The sequence below is a fragment of the Saimiri boliviensis genome, chromosome 7 (assembly GCF_048565385.1).
Source record: "Saimiri boliviensis isolate mSaiBol1 chromosome 7, mSaiBol1.pri, whole genome shotgun sequence".
Lineage (NCBI taxonomy): Eukaryota > Metazoa > Chordata > Mammalia > Primates > Cebidae > Saimiri > Saimiri boliviensis.
In genome coordinates, this window is record NC_133455.1 from 90,202,563 (window position 1) to 90,225,534 (window position 22,972).

Consider the following 22,972-nt stretch of genomic DNA (forward strand, 5'->3'; position numbering starts at 1 on the left):
AACATTAGCAATTGTAGGTTCATCATTTTGTAGAAAGTTTGCAACTTGGCCACCATAATATTACTCATTTTGAAGTAATCTGAGATTTTCTGCAGTTAATGCCTAAGTTATACAACACTGTTCAAAGGATATGTAATACTTTGGATAGCTTAGGTTTTGGGTTCTATGTAGTTATACTAAAAATAGTTCTTAAGATATATATACGTATGTATATGTATATATATAGGTTTTTTGTAAATGTATGTGATTAAACTTATTGTGTTAATCAGTAGTGTTTTCCCCGATTACTTAGGGATTTATAGTACTTTTTTCATAGAATGATGGCCACAAAGATTACTAAATTTAAAAAAGCTTGATAAAATTTCTTTCCACTGAATTTATCTAGATTAGCTCTCCATAGCTTCTTAAGCCCTTGGCTCACCTGTTCCCTGTATTTATGTGTCCCTCTAATCAATTAATCTGTTTCTTCTATCCTCGCCATTTTCTTGTTATTGAACCTGTTATCCATGGCCTCTGCTATTTTTCAACTCTTAAGTATAAAACTGAAGAAAATAATGAGAAACTAGACTTCAAAGTACTGTTTATCAAATTAAGTCACACATATGTTAAGCTTGAACAAGGAGAGACTTCTGTCTTAACTTTGTCCTAAGTATGTAGATTTCCTGGTATCTCTTTTCGCAGGTTCTTATTACATCTTTGATGTTGATGTTCTGGTTGTTACAGAAGGTTGTGCTTAGGGCATTATACTACTAAACTGCAAAGCTGGATTCCACCAATTCATTTGAATCTTTTCCAGGTGACTTTTTTCCCCATATGGATGATTTTATGAACATCTGATTTGAAGTAAAATATTCCAGGATAAACCCTGTATCCAGCAGTGTACATTGAGATTGAGTCATAAAATAGTCCCACTATTCGTTTACCTATGTTTTTTTCCTTAATTTTTATATGTATAATATGATTAATACCTTGTACTAGGAGCATATTAATCACAGCTTCCTTGGCATTTTACAGAAATTTAAATGTCTACTTTTTATTCATCTGTGGGGATATTTGACGTTTAAAATAACTTTATGGCTTAGTTTTTCCTTTGTAGTTTAGAGTACTTACTCAGTTAAGATTTAGTGTGACTGATACATTCAACACTTTGCTTTTTTTCCCAATATTTATTTCAATCCTGTGGTTCACATTTTCCTTTTCTTATATATTATGTGTTGAAATGAAAGTATCTTGTCTGGAGTGAAGCTCAGCCATGGAATGAAACAAACATGCCTTCTCCTTCTGCTCTTAGTTGGTTTTACTAGCTAAGTTACTTAAGAATCCTGTTAAGAACAACAGCAGCTTTACATATTACCTTTTTGCATCATTATATTCTTTGATATTAAAAATCTTTCACTTCCTTCACCATCGTGCAATGTGGTTCATTCACTCCCTTTATATTTATGACTCACACATCAATAGAGAGATTATTGAAAATAGCATACATATTCAAAAATCAAAGCCCTAAAATTTAGTGAAAGAAATTAAGCCACTTGAAAAGAATTTCCAAAACTCAAAAGGAAACTGTGATTGCCCCCAGAAACTGTGAACAAGTCATATTTTTCTCATGTCAGTGGCAGAGTGCGAGAGAGACGCCCAAACCAGTAAACATTGCAAGCTTCTGATTGTGTCTTATCTGTTGATATCTCCAAAGCAAGTTATATGGTCAACTCCAAGGTCAAGGAGCAGGGAAGCACATTCCATATTCCATGAAGCCAAAGCATGTCACACAGTGAAACTCAATATCAATGGGGTGAAAAAGCCTATTTCTCCCATGGAGGTGAGGAAAATAATGGCTAAATATTTACCCAGCAATTATGTAATCTACCATACCACCCAATCTAAATTAGCTATCTTCTCCCCTACCAACCTTTATAATATTATTACTCTATTTTTTCTTCTTAATGCATAAAACTATTTGAAATTATGTTAATGTTTTTACCACTCACTGCTCATTCAATGAACAAATATTGTCAAATACCTAACATATGCCAGGTAGCACTCAAGTGCTACTCAAGTGCTACTCAGGTGCTTTAGGGATATTTCAGTAAATAAAACAGACAAAAATTCTTGTTAATTATGTTTCTCCTGCTAAAATATAAGCTCTGAAAGAGAAAGACCTCATCTGTTTTGTTCACTGCTGTATTCTCAATATCTAGAATAAGCCTGAAACATAACGGATGTTTAATGAAATGTTTAATAAATGAAGGAATACCATTAAACGTTTATCTAATCTAACTTCATTTGTTCAAATTCCTTGATCACTAGGCAAGCTTTCTGATTGTGATTTGTTTCCAGCATAGGGAAAGTTTTTATGGTGAGTTTTATGAACTTGAGTTACTTCAAGTCATCTCTTAAGAAAAAGATCTATGCTTGGTATTTTGATAAATATTTACCTACGTAGCTGAAAAATCAATCCTTGAATGTCATAAACTCACAAATGTAAAACTACCCTGAGCCTGAACAACTTCTATTGGTTAAGTAGTATACATTTAATTCCCTTCTAAACAGATATAGTTATTAACAGTAAGGCAAAGAGTTTTCATTTGGAATATATGGCTTTATTTTTCATTCAGGATTCTGCTTACTTGTATATATCGTCGTCTTTGCTTCATGCTTCTGCCAAAAGTAGTTTAATGGTAAGACATGATTCATTCTCACTAGGCTTGCACATAGAACCACAGAAGGTATTGGTGAATAGCTAAATAAATAGATACCATTACCAAGTTTTGAGTCTAATGAAAATTTGTCTACTTATTTATTTTGGTCAGTTTAGGTATTTCAAGAACTTAGTCTTAAGAGTATGTATTTACTATATAAAACCAAACAAAAATTTAAGTTTCTCAGAATAGATCTTTCCATAGATATTTGAACTACATTAGCAACAGTCAGGACTTGGGATGTTCCCTGCCTCTTCACAATCATCTCTGAAGCCATAATTTTATTTTTATATGCAATCTGCTAGAGTCCAATAATGTGTGATCTGGCAAATCTTACATTTCAAATGAAACAGGTCATAGAAATTCTCATATATACTTGAGGTTCTTAAATTTTTAAAAATTCATTAGGTTATTAGATGCTCTGGTTATAGTCATTCAAGAGCTACCAACATTTGCTGAAGAATTTATTATGATTTAACTATAGCGGTTCATAATAAAATACTAGTGATTATGAATTGTCTCACAGAATTGGTGCTAGCTACATCACCAACTCTATAAGAAGCACTTCAGTAAGAAGAAAGTTTTTGTACAATCCTATACCAAGAAAATGTTTCCCAATACTTTTATTAACAAGAATGTTGAGTTCTGTTGCATAGATTTTATGTATTCTATTTATACATTAATAAATATTTATTGAATATTTATATAGTAGCTATATACCAGGACCCTAGGATGGAGATTAACCAAGTTCTAATGGATCAGAGAAAAAACTTCCCAGAATTATAATGTCTAAGCTAAATTTTTTTTCTTTTTCTTTCTCCCCTCCTTTTTTATATGTATATATACACACATATATGTATATATACATATATACGTGTATGTATATGCATGTGTGTGTATATATATGTGTGTATATATGTATATATACACACACGTATGTGTATATATGTGTGTGTATATATATGTGTGTGTATATACATATACATATACATATATATGTGTGTGTGTATATATATATATATATATATTGCACTTCAGCTTCTGGGGTACACATGCAAAACATGCAGGATTGTTACATAGGTACATACATGGCAATGTGGTTTGCTGCCTGCATCCCGCAGTTACCTATATCTGGCATTTCTCCCCCTGTTATCCTTCCCCCACTTCCCTACTCCCACGTCTATCCCCTATTCCCCCTCAACAGACCCCAGTGTGTGATGTTTCCCTCCCTGTGTCCATGTATTCTCCTTGTTCAACACCCACCTATGAGTGAGAACATGCGGTATTTGGTTTTCTGTTTTTGTGTCAGTTTGCTGAGAAGGATGGTTTCCAGATTCATCCATGTCCCTTTTTTATGGCTGTGTAGTATTCCATGGTATGTGTGTGCCACATTTTCCTTGTCCAGTCTATCATTGATGGGCATTTGGGTTGGTTCTAAGTCTTTGCTATTGTAAACAGTGACACAATGAACATACATGTGCATATGTCTTTATAATAGAATGATTTATAATCCTCTGGATATATACTCAGTAATGGGATTGCAGGGTCAAATGGAATTTCTATTTCTAAATCCTTGAGGAATTGCCGCACTGTCTTCCACAGTGGTTGAACTAATTTACACTCCCACCAACAGCGTTAAAGTGTTCCTTTTCTCCACATCCTCTCCAGCATCTGTTGTCTCCAGATTTTTTAATGATCACCATGCTAATTGGCATGAGATGGTATCTCAATGTGGTTTTGATTTGCATTTCTCTAATGACCAGTGATGATTAGCATTTTTTTGTATGTTTGTTGGCCTCATAAATGTCTACTTTTGAAAAGTGTCTGTTCATGTTCTTTGCCCGGTTTTGAATGGGTTTGTTTGTTTTTTTTTCTTGTAAATCTCTTCTAGTTCTTTGTAGATTCTGGATATTAACCATTTGTCAGATGGGTAGATTACAAAAATTTATTCCCATTCTGTTGGTTGCCAGTTTAGTCTAATGGTTTTTTTTTTTTTTTTTTTTTTTTTTTGCTGTACGGAAGCTCCAGAGTTTAATTAGATCCCATTTCTCTGTTTTGGCTTTTGTTACTAATGCTTTTGATATTTTAGTCATGAAGTCCTTGCCTATGCCTATGTCCTAAATGGTTTTACCTATGTTTTCTTCTACGGTTTTTATGGTGTTAGGTCTTATGTTTAAGTCTTTAATCGATCTGGAATTAACTTTAATGTAAGATGGTCAGAAAGGGGTCCAGTTTCTGCTTTCTGCACATGGCTAGCCAGTTTTCCCGACACCATTTATTAAACAGGGAATTCTTTCCCCTTTGCTTGTTTTCGTCATGTTTGTCAAAGATCAGATGGTTGTAGATGTGTGACATTGCCTCTGAGGCCTCTGTTCTGTTCCATTGGTCTATATCTCTGTTTTCTTACCAGTACCATGCTGTTTTGATTACTGTAGCCTTGTAGTATAGTTTGAAGTCAGGTAGCATGATGCCTCCAGCTTTGTTCTTTTTGCTTAGTATTGTCTTGGCTATGTGGGCTTTCTTTTGGTTCCATATGAAGTTTAAGGTGTTTTTTTCCAGTTCTGTGAAGAGGGTCATAGGTCGCTTGATGGGGATAGTGATGAATCTATAAATTACTTTGGACGGTATGGCCATTTTCACAATATTGATTCTTCCTAACCATGAGCATGGATTATTTTTCCATCTGTTTGTGTTCTCTCTTATTTCCTTGAGCAGTGGTTTGTAGTTCTACTTGAAGAGGTCTTTTGCATCCTTTGTTAGTTGTATTCCTAGGTATTTTATTCTCTTTGTAGCAATTGTAAATGGCAGTATATTCTTGATTTGGCTTTCTTTAAGTCTGTTATTGGTGTATAGGACTGCTTTTGATTTCTGCACATTGATTTTGTATCCTGAGACTTTGCTGAATTTGCTTATCATTTTAAGGAGATTTTGGGCTGAGATGATGGGGTCTTCTAAATACACAATCATGTCATCTGCAAATAGAGACAATTTGACTTCCTCCTTTCCTAATTGAATACCCTTTGTTTCTTTTTCTTGCCTGATTGCTCTGGCTAGAACTTCCAATACTATATTGAGTAGGAGTGGTGAGAGAGGGCATCCTTGCCTAGTGCCAGATTTCAAAGGAAATGCTTCCAATTTTTGGCCATTCAGTATGATGTTGGCTGTGTGGGTTTGTTGTAAATAGCTTTTATTATTTTGAGATATGTTCTGTTGATACCTAGTTTATTGAGAGTTTTTAGCATAAAGGGCTGTTGAATTTTGTCAAAGGCCTTCCCTGAATCTATTGAGATAATCATGTGATTTTTGTCATGGATCTGTTTATGTGGCGGATTACATTTATAGACTTGCATATGTTGAACCTGTCTTGTATCCCTGGGATGAAGCCTACTTGATGGTGATGGGTAAGCTTTTTCATGTGCTGTTGCAATCGATTTCCCATATTTTATTGATGATTTTTACATCTGTGTTTATCATGTATATTGGCCTCAAGTTTTCTTTTTTTGTTGAGTCTCTGCTGGGTTTTGGTATCAGGATGATGGTGGTCTCATAAAGTCATTTGGGAGGGATTCCCTCTTTTTGGATTGTTTGGAATAGTTTCAGAAGGAGTGGTACCAGCTCCTCTTTGTATGTGCGGTAGAATTCAGCTGTGAACCCATCTGGACTTGGGCTTTTTTTGGTTGGTAGGCTATTAAGTGCTGCCTCAACTTCAGCCCTTGTTATTGGTCCATTCAAGGTTTTGACTTCTTCCTGGTTTAGGCTTGGGAGGGTGCAAGTGTCCAGGAATTTATCCATGTCTTCCAGGTTTACTGGTTTATGTGCATAGAGTTGTTTGCAGTAATCTCTGATGGTAGTTTGTATTTCTGTGGAATTGGTGGTAATATCCCTTTATTGTTTTTTATTGCATCTATTTGATTCTTCTTTCTTTCTTTTTTATTAATCTGCTTAGTGGTCTGTCTGTTTTGTTGATCTTTTCAAAAAGTCAGCTTCTGGATTATTGATTTTTTTGAAGGGTTTTTTGTGTCTCCATCTCCTTCAGTTCTGCTCTGATCTTAGTTATTTCTTGTCTTCTGCTAGGTTTTGAATTTGTTTGAGCTTGCTCCTCTAGCTCTTTCAATTTTGTTGGTAGGGTGTCAATTTTAGATCTTTCTTTGCTTCTCATGTGGGCATTTATTGCTATAAATTTCTCTCTAGACCAGGCGTCCCCAAACTACGGCCTGCGGGTCGCATGCGGCCCCCTGAGGCCATTTATCCAGCTCCCCGCCACACTTCAGGCAGGGGCACCTCTTTGATTGGTGGTCAGTAAGAGGAGCACAGTATGTGGCGGCCCTCCAATGGTCTGAGGGACAGTGAACTGGCCCCCTGTGTAAAAAGTTTGGGGACACCTGCTCTAGACACTGCTTTAAATGTGTCCCTGAGATTCTGGCATATTGTGTGTTCATTCTTGTTGGTTTTGAAGGACATCTTTTATTTCTGCCTTCATTTCATTGTTTATCCAGTCAACATTCAAGAGCCAGTTGTTGAGTTTCCATGAAGTTGTGTGGTTCTGAGTTAATTTCTTAATCCTGAGTTCTAATTTGATTGCCCTGTGGTCTGAGAGACTGTTTGTTTTGATTTTCGTTCTTTTGCATTTGCTGAGGAGTGATTTACTTCCAATTATGTGGTCAGTTTTATAGTAGGTGTGATGTGGTGCTGAGAAGAATGTATATTCTGTGGATTTGGGGTGGAAAGTTCTGTAGATGTCTATTAGGTTTGCTTGGTCCGGATCTGAGTTCAAGTCCTGGATATCCTTGTTAATTTTCTGTCTCATTGATCTGTCTAATATTGACAGTGGAGTGTTAAAGTCTCCCACTATTATTGTGTGGGAGTATAAGTCTCTTTGTAGGTTGTGAAGAACTTGCTTTTTATGTATCTGGGTGCTCCTGTATTGAGTGCGTATATATTTAGGATAGTTAGCTCTTGTTTTATTGATCCTTTTACCATTATGTAATGCCCTTCTTTGTCTCTTTTGATCTTTGTTGGTTTAAAGTGTATTTTATCAGAGAGTAGGATTGCAACTCCTGCTTTTTTTTTTTTTTTTTTTTTTAATATCTTCATTTGCTTGGTAAATCTTCCTCCATCTCTTTATTTTGAGCCTATGTGTGTCCTGCATGTGAGATGGATTTCCTGGATACAACACACCGATGGGTTTTGACTTTTTATCCAATTTGCCAGTCTGTGTCTTTTGACTGGCATTTAGCCCATTTACATTTGATGTTAGTATTGTTATGTGTGAATTTGATAGTGCCATTTTGATGCTAGCTGGTTGTTTTGCCCATTAGTTGATGCAGTTTCTTCATTGTGTCGATGCTTTTAAGCTAAATTTTTTTTATGACTTCTGTCTCCTCTTCCCTCATATTCAATACATAGTGAAATCTGTCTTCAGTATATAAAGAATCTGTTATATATTGCTGTCAACCCTGTCAACTCCTTTGCTGTCACCACTGTCCAAGCCTTTATCATGTTTTGTCTGACTTCTACGGTATGCTTACTTCTACTCTTACACTCTAAAATTTACATGGCTCCTTATATTTGCTTCTTTTTTTCACAAGCTATGCATGTAGGCATGGCATGCTTATGTCACATAAAAGATTCTTACACACTTGTTTGACTTATCATAATATAGACCAAGGAAAAAAATGCCCTGTCTGGCAGCTAACTGACTTAAGTGAAGTTTAGTAAAGCAGTTTCCCTATAGTTATAAATTAATCTGTGGAAATTCTTTTGGAGTTATCATTTCAGTTTTAGAAACTTGCAACAAAAATGACAGATCAGTAGTGGTACTTACAGAAAAACCTAAACTCTACGCTTCAAGCTATAAAAGCTGTTTCAGTAATACTGAAAATAACAACAGTTACCCATTGTAGTATCTGCAAAATGGACTAATTTTTACCTCACATTTTAAAATAAATATTTTGCAAAAATATTTGGCAAAATTATTCAGCAAGAACCAGAAAATCTTTGCCTTTCTTATTTTTTTTTCCAAATTTCCCTGCACAAAGAATCATTACTGTTTGCCTTTTTTTCTAATTTGGGATGTGGGAAAAAATCGATTCTGCATTTTGTATACCAAGTGATGGGAAATAAAAGATTTTTATACTCTGCACTGAAATGCCATCTTACTGGCTTCTTCTTATTGCTGCCGACCTGAGAGAGGCACAATGTTCCATGACCCTGAAAGAGTTATTCTGCAAATCAAATGCTACAGTAACTCAGAGAATTGAGTTTCATCTTTCCTCAGTAAAAAATGAAATTAATGAAAGTGCCTGTAAAGGAAAACCCAAAGTAATTATTCATTTCTTTCCTTGTTTAAGAAACATGCAGTTACCAGTGCTACACTCCTCTCCTAATGAGCCTGATGCCAGGAATTCCAGATTCAGATTTACCACACAGAGTCTTGACCCATAGCTATACCCAAAGAGTAACCACATCCAAGACACAGAAGTAAAGCCAAAAATAATGAAAGCTTCTGTATCTGAAAAGATACTTATTTAAGATCTCAGGTGAATCTATAGAATTGTGGACTCAGGCATTCAGACATCAATAAGACATTCAGTTTTTTTTTTCGTTTGCTTTGTATTTCTTGAAGTCTTACCAAGAAGTGCTCCAACGGAGAGCAAACAGAGATGACTGCTTAAACAGCACCTTTGCACCACAGAAAAATTTCCTTTAGGTAAGCAGTGTTTCAATTCCTATGTAGGTTTCACTGTATGTGGATGTGTATTAGGGCTAAAATCAAAAATCAAATTAATTATTAAACATATTTCTGGGAGCAGAGACAAATCCTACTACGTCTTATTTGTGTTTACTTTGAAGAGTTAAATGTTTGATGTGTATGTGATACATAGCTACTTTTTATCTATAGGGTCCTTTAATTGCAAGCAATAGAAAATGAATCAGACTAACTTTAGGGAAAGGGAATTTGTTCCTATCAGAGGCATGATAGGATGCTGTATACCAGATTTGGTAATGGGCAAAAAAGCAAGACATCTTTGGAAACTCAGAGACAGCAACATTAGCAGTGCTCTCATAGTGAAAAATAAGCTGGCCAGGGCATCATTACTAGGAATGAACAAAACCATTCCTGTGTATTTGTTTCTCCTCTGATTATGTAAATTCCAAGGAGGAAGCATCTAATTGAACTAGTTTGGCTCTTTGCTAGGGAACATGCTTGCCTCTTTGCTAGGAAAAGTCAAAATTCGTAATTACAGTCCAGTGAGTAAGAATTAATTCCCCAATGGAATTCAAGTTGTCATTAGGAAGGAGAAATAAATGCTGGAAGCCAAAAAAGTAACAAATGTTTAACACAGCCACTATTTATTTGTTGTGTGTGGTTTACCAGTCACTGTGTTTCATGTGCATTATCTCGGTTAATGCTTATGACAGGGCCAGTAGTTCAGATTCTGTTATAATCCTCATTTTACAGGTAAGAAAACTAAAGCTTTGAGAAAGGTTAGATAACTTGTGCAAGGTCACACCACCAGAAAGTGGCAGAATCAGAACTTCAGAGAGAACACTCGTAAAAAACCAGACTCCATACGTCCTCTTGACAGAGCTGTGTATTAGCATTGATGACAATATTTACTGAATCTGTCCCTCAGGGGTAAAAAGACAAAACTGAAAAGATAACATGGTATATAAATAGATCAAATCCACCAGTAGTCACATAAAATTTAGACATTCTTTCTGAGAATCAAGCTTTGGGAATAAGTGTTATATAAATGCGGAACTCGTGTGCAGATAATTTTTATCTGATGCAAATTCATGATTTAATTTCTTAACACAGTGAAGGATTTGAATATATTTGTGAATGATAGTCTTGATCCTGCAAATCAAGCTTTATAAATAGGCTTGTATCCTTCTTGGTTTATAGGGAAGAGATTAAGGGGTAAAAAACTTCCAGTGTTCTCCAGTTACATAGTGACTGCCATCTGAAGATGTGAAACAATCTTAGTAATCCCAAGAAGGAAATGAGATAATGAGCATAATGTGACTGGTAAACTCTAAACCACACTTTTGTAATCTCAGCATGTTGACATTTTGGACCAGATAATTCTTTGTTGTGGGGGCTGTACAGTCACTGTGCCATCTGTAGCAGCATCCGGTGGTCTCTACCCAGTAGATGCCAGTAGTAGCCACCCCCTAGTTGTTACAAACAAAACAGCTGACTCCAAAAGCACTGCCAGTTTTCTCAAGGACATTCGTCTAATCACTAAAGTAAGTACTCTAAGTTATAAAGATATTTTTTCAAGAGATTTATAAAAATTATTCTGAATATTTTTCAGTTGTCTTTTCTTCCTTCTCTCCCTACCCCTGCCATTTTTCTAAATTCATCTTTGGAGAAAAAAACTGTTTACCATTAAACAGAATGTTCTTCTAATTCCTTCCAGCTCTAGAAGTTAATTAATATCTTTTACTGTGCTAGATCCAGATTTAATAATCAGCTAATATTAGATATTAGTACAGTCTTACCAATTTGTCTTAGGTGAGATAGCTTCAAAAAGGCCTCTGTGATAGAGATTTACATGCAGAAAATTCATTAGGAAATGCCCTGTGGCTCAGCATCTATGGGGGAGGAGGAAGTGTAGGATCCAGCAAAAATAGTTACACAAGGAATTCGGCTGAGCCCTGGAGTGGGCATGGTCCTTCAGGGTTGAATCACTTTAGGGAAAGGGGACTGAGCTTTGGTACCCATATACTGACCATTCATTGGATGTGGGAGGCTCTCAGCCAAGGTAGCAGTTCTTGGAGAGGGACTCAACTGAGTACCACAAACCACTACCAGCAGCTGGAGAAATTAGTACATTAGTCCTCAAGGCAGGCTCTGGGTGGTGCACTACAGTCCATGTTTTGTACACTCAAATCCACTTCCTCTATATAATAATTTCTTGTAGCAGCTCCTCTAGGATTCCGTTAGTTTCTCTGGTCTTCTTTCCTGGGGATACTTAAAAAAGAAAAGTTAGTGGGAAAAGTTGTAACTCCTGCTACAGCTGTTCTCAGGAGCCAGCTGATTCTCATCTCTCTTTCTTCTTCTTTTTTCTAAATTTCTCTTATGCTTGGTTGAATTCTGTTGCTGTAGGGGTTTACCAGATGGGATAACACAGACCTGTATCCATGGGACCTATAATGCTGTGGCTATCATGTTATGGCTACAGCTGCTGTGCTTGTCTATTTACAGTCAAAAATAGACAAGGGAATTCCAAGAGATGCCCTACTGGATCACATGGATGCCAATCATAGTTTTACTTTATTCCATTGTGCAACAGCCCTACCTCCTTTTATTGATCAGGATCAATTACATCTGCTTTATTTCCTTGGCTAGAGTTCTTGACATGCAGAGCCTGAAGTGACCAGGTGACAGTAATAGCTTAAAGTTTAATGGAACTCATTCTGTATCCTCTGGTGGAAGCATCCCCCATCCAGGTCAGGACCTCTGAAGCCCAGAGATTGCAAGAATGAGAGGTACATATTGCCTGAGTCAGTTATGAAGAATGGTGATAAGTATGTAGGGCCACTCTTATTTCTACCCCTTGGTTTCTGAACCCATAAATTCTACTTCTGGGAAACATAGGAAACATAGCCCTATTTAACGGTTATTGATTTAGGGTGTATCCTATGACCTAGAGAATGGATTACATGATATCATCTCCAAGGTGAGGTCTTAGCTGTGCCTTCAGTAGACCATCCCATCATTTTATTAGGCCAGTAACTTCTAGTTGTATAGTCTGTGATAAGACTCTGTCTGCCACAGCAGTTACAGAATTTCTGTTTCACATCATGTAGACTGCTTTCCGTATGCTACCAAGAGCCACCATAGAAGTGTCTTAGCATGTTTTCCTATTGTCTTGCTGGAGTGTGAAATCCTGTGAGGGAATGTTCCCATATCAATAATCCCTCCAACGGATTCTATCTCCTCTTGATCTAGCACTCTCTCATACATAGTTTCCTGCCTCCTGTGGGTACACGTTGGCTAGGTCCTACAGTTCCTTTGAGATATTAGTGCCCTTCTAAGCTGGATTATGATGTAACTTGATTCATGGCATTGGTCTGGGATCCAAATGAGGAGGTGCAAGGTAGATTTTGGTGACAGGATAGGGGTGGTATTAGTGGAAGTATATGTGTCATCATGAAAGACTGAGGACTGTTTGTTATCTTCAAACAACAAGGAAATGCTAGTCTCTTGGTACGAGTATAATATACATCAACAGTTTAATTGAGTTTATTTCTGGATGATGACATAGGTGACTTAAAGGATTTAATTTGTATCATTTTTTAAAGTTCTCTTTAAAAATAATTCTCCATAGATAATCATTGTATAAATAAATATACATTTTATTCAAAGAGCCATATATTGACTGCACATTGTATTAAAAGATATGTGTGATAGCTAGCCAGGTACTATCCAAATGAAAATATTTGTATTGCTCTTCAGGGCTGATGATTATGGAAACAAGAGTGGGAAGAAGGAAACAAAATTTCTATTTCTTACAAGTAGGTATTAATAAAGTAGACTCGTGGCAAGGCTATTTCTAGTCCAAAATGTTTGGTAAATAAATATTATTTTTCCATAGGTAGGAAATCCGTATGTCTTGATCCAAGAACTCGCCTCCTATTTCTGGACTGGTAATAGTTTTGTATGCACTAGTAATGCATCAGTTCTCATCCTTGAACTCTTCTTTCTTGAGAGTATGATTGTAAAACAAGTAGGGTTACCCATGTAGAAGGGAGTAGAGACACTAAGGGCTGAATCTTGAAATTGCAAAGGATGGAGAAGCTGGTTTTTGGATAAGAAATCGAAATAAAAGTTTCCCTTGGAGGCTTTCATGCTTTTTACCTAACATGAAATTATTTTCAAATAATTAGACTTTGAAAAACAGTTGGTATATTAGGATTCTCCAGAGAGACTGAGTCAACAGAGTTAAAAGGGGGCATGCAAGCGTGTGTGTGTGTGTGTGTGTGTGTGTGTGTGTGTGTGTGTGTGTGTAGTAAGAGATTTATCATAAAGGATTGGCTGTCATGCTTATGGAGGCTGAGAAGTCCTAAGATCTGTAGTCAACAAGCTGGAAACCCAAGAGAGCTGATGTGTGGTTCCAGTCTGAGTCCAAATGCGTAAGAAGCAGGAGAACTGATGGTGTAAGTTCCAGACTAAAAGTTGAAAGACTTGAAATCAAATTAGGGCTTATGTTTTAGTTTCAGTCCTAAGACCAGAAAAGACCAACGTCAGGCAGGAGTTTGTTCATATTCAGTCTTTATGTTCTAGTCAGGTCTTTAATCAGTTAAATGAGGCCACCACATTAGGGCAGGCAGTCTGCTTTACTCAGTCTGCTGATGTAAATGTTAATCTCATTTTTAAACACCCTTACAGACACACCCAGAATAATCTTTAGCCAAATATCTGTATCTCAGTTTAGTGGATACATAAAATTAACCATCTTAAATGATTTTTTATATAAATTGATTTATCATGTATTAAAGCTCTGTCATGTATTTAATCTTTTGAATAGTATGAAGAGCTGTGAGATAATTTTTTTAGCTTGAGGAACACAACATCCAGACTCCTCTCTTAAGCCTACTTTTGGATGTGGGCTGGGAAGAAAGTCTTAGTGTGTCCAAAACAATTCTTGATTTCCATAACCCATCACCTGCCAGATTTGCTCCTTCACAAGTCTTTCTTTTCTCAATAAATGGCACCAGCTACTCAAACCAAAATCCTAGAAGTTATCCCTTCTTCAAAGCTCACATAAAGTCTTCTGAAAAGATTGACATATGTACTTCTTAATAATTCTGAGTTCATCAACTTACCACCTTTCCTCATTGCATGCCCTGTAGCCCAAGCCATGATGAACTTTCACCAGGTCAAATGTGTCTTCAGAATATCTCCTGTCATTTATCACCGTCCCCACTACTGTGTCACAAGACCAAGCCACCATTATCTTTACCAGGACTACTTGCTTTCACTGTTTCACCCACTCCCGCCCTACTGCAGTACATTTTCCATACAGCAACTAACTTCCCAGAACGATTATTGCATTCTCATACTTGAAGTCGTCCAAAGGCTTCCCAAATGTCACCTCTTCAGAAAAGCGATTCAGAGGCAATGTAGGTAACAATAACTGCATATTCTCCTCCCTGCACATGGCATGTTCTACCACCAATGCATTTTTTTTTCCTAGCACTTAATGAGTAACTGTAATTATTTGATCTACTATTTCAAATGGTGACTGTTTCCCCTCAAGAAGAATGAAGGGCTTTAAAAGAGCCATGTGCTCCGAATATATGCAAAGGTGTGTGATACTTTATAAGCATTCGTTAAATATTTGCCAATTAAATGAGAATGGAGGTCATAGTAAGGATTGAGCCTAGGGTAATTCCTCTTACCAAAATACTTGTTCTTTACAGTGGAGTCTGAGAAAAAGCTTTACTTGTTTTTTACTTTGTTTCATGAAGGAGCTTCTGCACTGTGTCTGCCTCTCATATGTCAATTTTATCTTGGGAAAAAAAAATGTGTTGGTGTGGTCCTTTGCTGTCATTTTATGCAGCTAGCAGGCTTCTGTTTCCACCATAACCAGGAATTTTGCTTGTGGTTGGCAGATGAACATTATCAGCTATGAGAAAATAATAAAAGGCTCTCAATTCTAGGGTACTTTAGGACTTCTCATGTTTTCAGTGAAGTAAATTAACTTCTGTTCTTTCATTTTATGGAAATTGCTCTGAATCTCATTAAAAACACGCATGTGTATGACTAGCTGGATTTTGGTACTTAGCATCTTGTGTTCATCTTATTTTTAAAAAATCTTATTTTTTAAATTCCAACTACTTTTGCCTACTTGGAACACCGATTTTTGGGTTTCTTTGGTGCATTTCTCTATGAACGGATTCCTTTTTCCAGTATATTTTCCTACCTTGTGTACAAATATCTCTCTTATATTTGCAAGGGGAAAAGTACCATGCTAAGCACCAAAGTTTATGCTTCTCCATCAATATTACTTTCATGTCAGTTTTTTTCTCCCTTCTCCCAAGGGAAAAACACCTGAAATCAGCATAAAGAATATTATCTTTAGCTCATGTGGAGCCTGATTTAGGAGAGAAATAAGTGCATTCCACTTTCTCTGTTTTCTGTATTTTCTTTTTCAACGTCATTGGCTCTTTCAAGCAAGGCATATTTAACTAAGGCCAGCTATCTATCTAGCACAGTTAAATGTATTTTGGGATAAATCAGAGGTCAGCAAAACTTGGCTAATCATCCAAATCCAGTTTGTCCTATGTTTTCTTAAATAAATTTCTATTGAAACACAGCTTCTTCCATTTATTTATGTATTATTTATGGCTGCTTTTACATGCTACAGCAGCAGAGTTGAGTAGTTGTGATGGTGACCATATGGCCCATTGAGTCTGAAATATTTTCTATCTGTTCCTCTGCAAAAGTTTGCCAACCCCTGCTGCATAAAGCATGACCTCCATTCCCATACAGTTTATGAACAAATTGGGTTCCTTGTTAAAACATGAAGCAATTAGTGAATCAATAAATGCCAAGTTGTGTGATACAAAAGGGATTAGATACCACAGAATGGTTATTGGTTAGGAAATAAATCTCATTTATAGAGAACTAATTAGTTAAGTATGTCAAAATGTAGAAAGGGTCCTTATATGGCCTTTCCTCCCTCATGCTGTACTTTAAGTCTCAGCTGTGCTGTAAAATTAAAAGATATTCAAAACTGTTAGCAAAGCTTTTCCTAGATGTACATCTTCCAGGACTCCCTCAAAGGGATGCTTGGCAGAACAGGACAGGATTAAGATTGCTACATTGTTCAGAACCGTGCCTGGCAAGTCATAGATCCTCAGCTATTGCTTGAATAAACAAAAGAACATGCAAACTATAAAAGGAGGGAAATCCTATGCAGCTACATCATAATAATAGCTAATGTTACTGAGTATTCACAGTGTTGCTGGTGTTTTCAGCAGGAATGTCCTGATTCTTTAAAGATTAAGTGGTAGTAGGCACGTAAACCACTTAGCTCAGTGCCTAACACATGGCACATTCTAAGTGTTTAATTATAGTTTTTATTGTCATTTTTTTAGAGGAAATTGTTGACAAATTGAGCATCCCCAATCTGAAAATTTGAAGTCCAGAATGCTTCAAGTAAAACCTTTTTGAGCACTGACATATATGTTGCTCAAAGAGAATCCTCATGGGAATATTTTGGATTTAGAATTTTTGGATTTGGGATCCTCAGCCGGTAGTTATAACATGAATAATCCAAAATCCAAAAAGTCCCAAATTCGAAACACTTCTAGTCCCAAGCATTTTGGATAAGGGATACTCAACCTGTGTTTTCTTTCAGAGAGAGTGCTAATTGTACTGATATGTATGAAAGTAAGAAAAACAGATAAACTGACCCTTGATTGCATCACTGTCTTAAGTATTAAGAAAACATTTGTATTGGATTTTCTGATCCTGTGCTAGTTTGTTAAAGATAATGGGTTCCAACTCCATTCATGTTCCTCCAAAGAGCATGATCGTGTTCTTCTTATGGCTACATAGTATTCCAGGGTGTATATGTACCACATTTTCTTTATCCAGCCTGTCATTGATGGGCATTTAGGTTGACTCTATGTCTTTGCTATTGTGAATAGCACTGCAGTGGACATATGCGTGCATGTTTCCTTATGACAGAATGATTTATTTTCCTTTGGGTATGTACCTAGCAATAGGATTTCTGGGCTAAATGGAAGTTTTGTTTTTAGCTCTTTGAGGAATTGCCCATTTCTTTCCACAATAGTTGAACTAATTTACACTCCCACCAACAGTGTATAAGCATTCCCTGTTTTCCTCAACCTTGCTAGCATCTGTAATTTTTTGACTTTTTAATAATAGCTATTATGACTGGTGTGAGCTGGTATCTCATTGTGATTTTCATTTGTGTTTCTCTAATGATCAGTAATACTGGACTTTTCTTCATATGCCTGTTGGCCATATGTATGACTTCTTTTGAAAAATATCTGTTCATGTTCTTTGCCCACATTTTAATGGAGTTGTTTCTTTTTCTCTTGTAAATTTGTTTAAATTTCTTATAGATCCTAGATATTAGACCTTTATCAGATGCAGTTTTTGAAAATTTTCTCCCATTCTGTAGGTTGTCTGTTTACTGAGTTTCTTTTGCTGTGCAGAAGCCCTTTCATTTAATTTAATCTCATTTGCCAATTTTGACTTTGGTTGTAATTGCTTTTGGTGTCTTTGTCAAGAATGGCATTACCTAGGTTGTCTTCCAGAATTTTTATAGTTTTGAGTTTCACATTTAAGTCTTTAATGCATCTTGAGTTGATTTTTGTATATGGCATAAGGAGGGCATTCAGTTTCAATCTCCTGCATATGGCTAGCTAGTTATCCTAGCACAATTTATTGAATGGGGAGTCCTTTCCCCATTGCTTGTTTTGGTCAGCTTTGCCAAAGATCAGATGGTTGTAGGTGTGAGGCCTTATTTCTGGGCTCTCTATTCTGTTCCGTTGGAACAACAGATGCTGTGACCTACTAGAGAGGGTGGAAAGAGGGAGAGGATCAGTAAAAATAACTAACAGATACTAGGTTTAATACCTGGGTGATGAAATACTCTAAATGACAAACCCCCATGACAGAAGTTTACTTTTGTAACAAATATGCACATGTACCTGTCAACTTAAAAAAAAAAAGGAACGGGTGAAAATGGAGGGTTTAATTTACAGTCTGTATACAGGTCAAATACTGTACCCAAACCAAACTCCTTTCTTCCCCATCCCCAAGAAAAAAAGAAATCGGTTGTGTGTTTTTTTCCCCCCAACTGTACCATCCACTACTCCAGATCTCAAAACCAATGATTTCTAAAATTGCCATTTTCTTACTTCTTATGGAGTACTTTGGCAGGGAAAAATCTTTGAAAGGCTAGAAATAACTGGAGAAGTGACTTTTCTCCCCGTTAGCTAAGGATTTCATTTTGATGAGCTACCTGCTACTATTGGTTTTGTGGAATGTGACCTCCCTGCTTTGACAAGTAGTTGGTTTCACATGTCCATGTATTCTCTCTTGGATCTTGTAAAGAGGGCTCAAGAAAATAGATTGGGATTTCTAGAATATTTTAATAATGTAGCCCTTTGGCTAACTCTTCAGTTAACTTTTTAATTCCATATAGACTGTTTGTAAAATAAATTCATTGAATTATAACCTTAAAAAAAAGAAAACTGTATTTAGAAAATGCATAGGAGAGTGATAAGTGATAATACAAAATGAGCTGTTGTTTCATCAATGCAGCATCATTATTTTTATTTGCTTTTGTTGTTTATCAGTATTAACCCATTAATATGTTTTAACTATCAACAAAAATTATATCAGAGGCTGCATCTACTCAGAACTTACTTTTCTAAAAACTCACGTTAGTTTAACATAGATTCTATGATATTTTTTTCCTCAGTGAATTTTCATGAGGGAAGCACACCTGTGTAACAAGCACCCTGGCCAAGAAGCAGAATATTACCAACATCCCACACCCTCCCTCTCCATCCACCTCCTTCCAGTCACTACTGTCCCCCACAAAGGGAACTACTCTTTTGCCGTAAAGAATATACATTGCAAAGACTAATTGAAAGGGGTTAGTTAGCATGTTATTTTAATAAGTTCACAGAAATATTATTAGAGCAATCTGGCATTTTAAGAATAGTTTTCTGACATTGAGGCATTTCCGGCTAAACATGTCAAAATGTTTTCTACATCATCAGTAATGTGCTCAGACAAGTTTAATATAAAAGCCTTAAGGAACAGACAGTTGTTTTCCTCTTCTTAAAGAGTGAGACAGACTTTACCTGAAAAGTTAATGGTTAAAAAAAATCAGTCTGTTGGGGTTTTATTAGGATGCTGTCTTGGTCTATTTTGTGCTGCTATAACAAAACCTAAAACTGGGTAATTTTTAATGAACAGAAATTTATTTTCTAGGCCAAGTGCAGTGGCTCATATCTGTATTCCCAGTACTTTGGGATGCTGAGCTGGGCAGATTGCTTGAGCCCAGAAGTTCAAGACTAGCCTGGTCAACATGGCAACACATCTCTACAAAAATAGTTGTGTCTCTACAAAACCATATCTCTACAAAACCACATCTCTACAAAAATTACAAACATAGTTGGGCATAGTAGCATGTGCCTGCATTCCCAGCTACTCTGTAGGCTGAGGTAGGAAGATTGCTTGAGCCCTGAGAGACAGAGGTTGCAGTGAGCCAAGATTGTGCCACTATACTCCAGCCTTGGTGACAGAATGAGACCCTGTGTCTAAAAAAAAAAGAAAAGAAAGAAAAAGAAATTTATTTTCTCACAGTTCTGTTGGTGGGGAAGTTCGAGACCAAGGTGCTGGCATTTATTTGGTGAAGGCCTTCTTGCTGCATCATCCTATGGCAGAAGATGAGAGGGGAAGAGATAGAGAAGGGGGCTAAACTCATTCTTTTATAAGGAACCCCCCTGAGATAACAACCCTATTCTCTCAATAATAACATTACTCATCCCTTCACGAGGGCAGAGCCCTCATGATAATCACCTCTTAAAGATCTCACCTCTAAATGCTGTTACAATGGCAATTAAATTTCAACATGAGTTTTGGAGGGGACATTCAAAGCACAGCAGATGCCTACTAGTCAGTCATGCAAGCTAGCCAGAAATGGAGATGTGAAAAGTGAACTTGAGTGAATCTTTGTTGTGCCAATACCCTATACATTCAGTAATTTTTTTTTATATTTCACTAATGTCTGTTGTCAAATTTGTATCTCTCCTTCTCCTGTGCTCCAAAGGCTATCCTGACAATTACGTGTGTACTCTAAATAAGGTATGAACATCAAGAAAATGCTTTGAAAGATATCACATTTTCTGTTTCTTAGAATTATTTCTTCATCTTAGTTTTTCTTTGTTTTACTTCATGTTGTATGCTTTTAAATTACTTAAAACAAAAAAGGATGTCATTGTAATTGTGTTTCCCAAATGTTTAGTTTGGCATCTGTTGCAAGGCCTTAGTTACAGGCTGAAGTGCCAGAAGCTCAAGCTGAAAACAAGAATGTGGTGGGCAAGCCTGAGATCTGAATTGAGAAGGGATGTTTATATTTTCCCAAGGGCCTTATTAGTGAGAGCCCAAGCCCTAAATGTTAACTTGCAACACATTTAAACAGACTGACCTTTCTGTTTTGTTAAGTATAATGGCATATCATCTGTATAGGTACTTCTATAAACAGCCTTCTCTTTTAACTGCCCTTTAAGCTACTAAACAAAGTTATCAAATTTGAGGCTGTTTTTCTTCAATATTCCATGGCACATATTTACACATAGAGTTTTATTTGTTTTTATTTTATTATTTCCATAGATTATTGGGAAACAGGTAGTGTTTGGTTGCATGAGTAACTTTTTTAGTGATGATTTGTGAGATTTTGCTGCACCCATCACCCAAGCAGTATACACTGCACCCAGTTTGTAGTCTTTTATTCCTCACTCCCTTCCTGCCTTTCCCCCAAGTCCCAGAAGTCCAGTGTCATTTTTATGCCTTTGCATCCTCATAGCTTAGCTCCCACTTATGAGTGGCAACATGTGATGTTTGATTTTCCATTCCTGAGTTACATCACTTAGAATAATAGTCTCCAGTCCCATCCAGGTTGCTGTGAATGCCATTAATTCATTCCTTTTTATGGCTGAGTAGTATTCCATCATGTATCTAGACCACAGTTTCTTTATCTCCTCATTGATCGACGGACATTTGGGCTGGTTCCACCTTTTTGCAGTTGCAAATTCTGCTGCCATAAACATGGGTGTGCAAGTATCTTTTTCCTATAATGACTTACTTTTCTCTGGGTAGATACCCAGTAGTGGGATTACTGGATCAAATGGTAGCTCTACTTTTAGTTCTTTAATAAATCTCCACACTGTTTTCCATAGTGATTGTACTAGTTTAAATTACCACCAGCAGTATAGAAGTGTTCCGTGTTCACTGCATCCATGCAGATATCTATTATTTTTTGATTTTTTTATTATGGCCATTCTTGCAGTAGTAAGGTGGTACTGCATTGTGGTTTTGATTTGCATTTCCCTGATCATTAGTGATGTTGAGCATTTTTTCATATGTTTGTTGGCCATTACATATCTTCTTTGGAGAATAGTATGTTCATGCCTTTATCCCACTTTTTGATGGGATTCTTTGTTTTTTGTTTTTCCTTGCTAATTTGGTTGATTTGGTGGTAGATTCTTGATATTAGCCCTTTGTCAGATGTATATATTGTGAAGATTTTTCTCCCACTCTGTGGGTTGTCTGTTTACTCTTCTGACTTTTCCTTTTGCTATGCAAAAGCTCTTTAGTATAATTAAGTACCAGCTATTTATCTTTGTTTTTATTGCATTTGTTTTTGGCACTTAACCAACCCAGGCAGAGCTGGACACTTAATTCATTTTAATCTAAACTTTATCACCAAAAGACTGTATTTTTGGTGAAGTTTGTATTTGTATATATGCCAACTATAAAATTAAAAATATACATCAGTGCTTTCATTGAAGAAATAAGGAGCTATAAAATGAGACACTCATATAGCTTTTGATTGCCAGATTTTTACAAAAAAAGTAGGTAGGACGTGCAAGTGTTCAGAAAACGTGATTAGTTTGCTGTTTGGCATGCCAACATTTAACAGGTTTTTAATGTGTATAGTTTCATTTGGTACAGCTGTCTTGGTATTTTCTGAAGACTTTAAACTCCATAGTGTCTTTTATTTAAAGAAATATGGAAATACATCAGCAAAACTAACTTTATTTTTTATCCAGGCATAATGATACCTAGATAGTAAATGAAGTGGCAGGTCACAGGGATAAGCCATACCCATGGAATGTCTATATGATACTTGTCTGCATTTGATTGACCACTCATTATTTGATTACTTGATCCTTCCATTCCCTTGCACAACATTTATTTATGTTAAGACAGAAGACAAAAGTTTCAGTGCATTGCACTTGCTGCATTGCATTGATTAGTTGGATCTTCTGAGAGGACACTGCAGCAAAGAGCAGATCTCAGGATAGAGTGACTAATTCATATGGTATTTTAGTGGCATCACAGTTGCAGTATGCACTTGGATAACTTTTTTAAAAAAGAAAATTATTCTCCCTTCCCCTACTAATATTACTCTGTAACTTCAGTACATTAGAAATGATGTTTGGCAAAGATTGGTAGCATAAAACATTTTAAGTAACTTTTACCA

The 22,972-nt window shown here is 36.3% G+C and overlaps 1 protein-coding gene across 22 annotated transcripts in view; it reads left to right on the top strand.

Moving 5' to 3' along the window:
- CCDC91 (coiled-coil domain containing 91) overlaps positions 1-22,972 on the top strand; it is a 476,760-nt gene that overhangs the window by 291,194 nt on the left and 162,594 nt on the right. The window contains exon 13 of one of the 22 annotated variants that reach the window (XM_074403000.1): positions 9,325-9,408. The exons of the other annotated variants lie outside the window; for them this stretch is intronic. Coding sequence (XP_074259101.1) covers positions 9,325-9,408 — 84 coding nt within the window. The remainder of the gene's footprint in view (positions 1-9,324; positions 9,409-22,972) is intronic. 22 annotated transcript variants of the gene reach the window in all.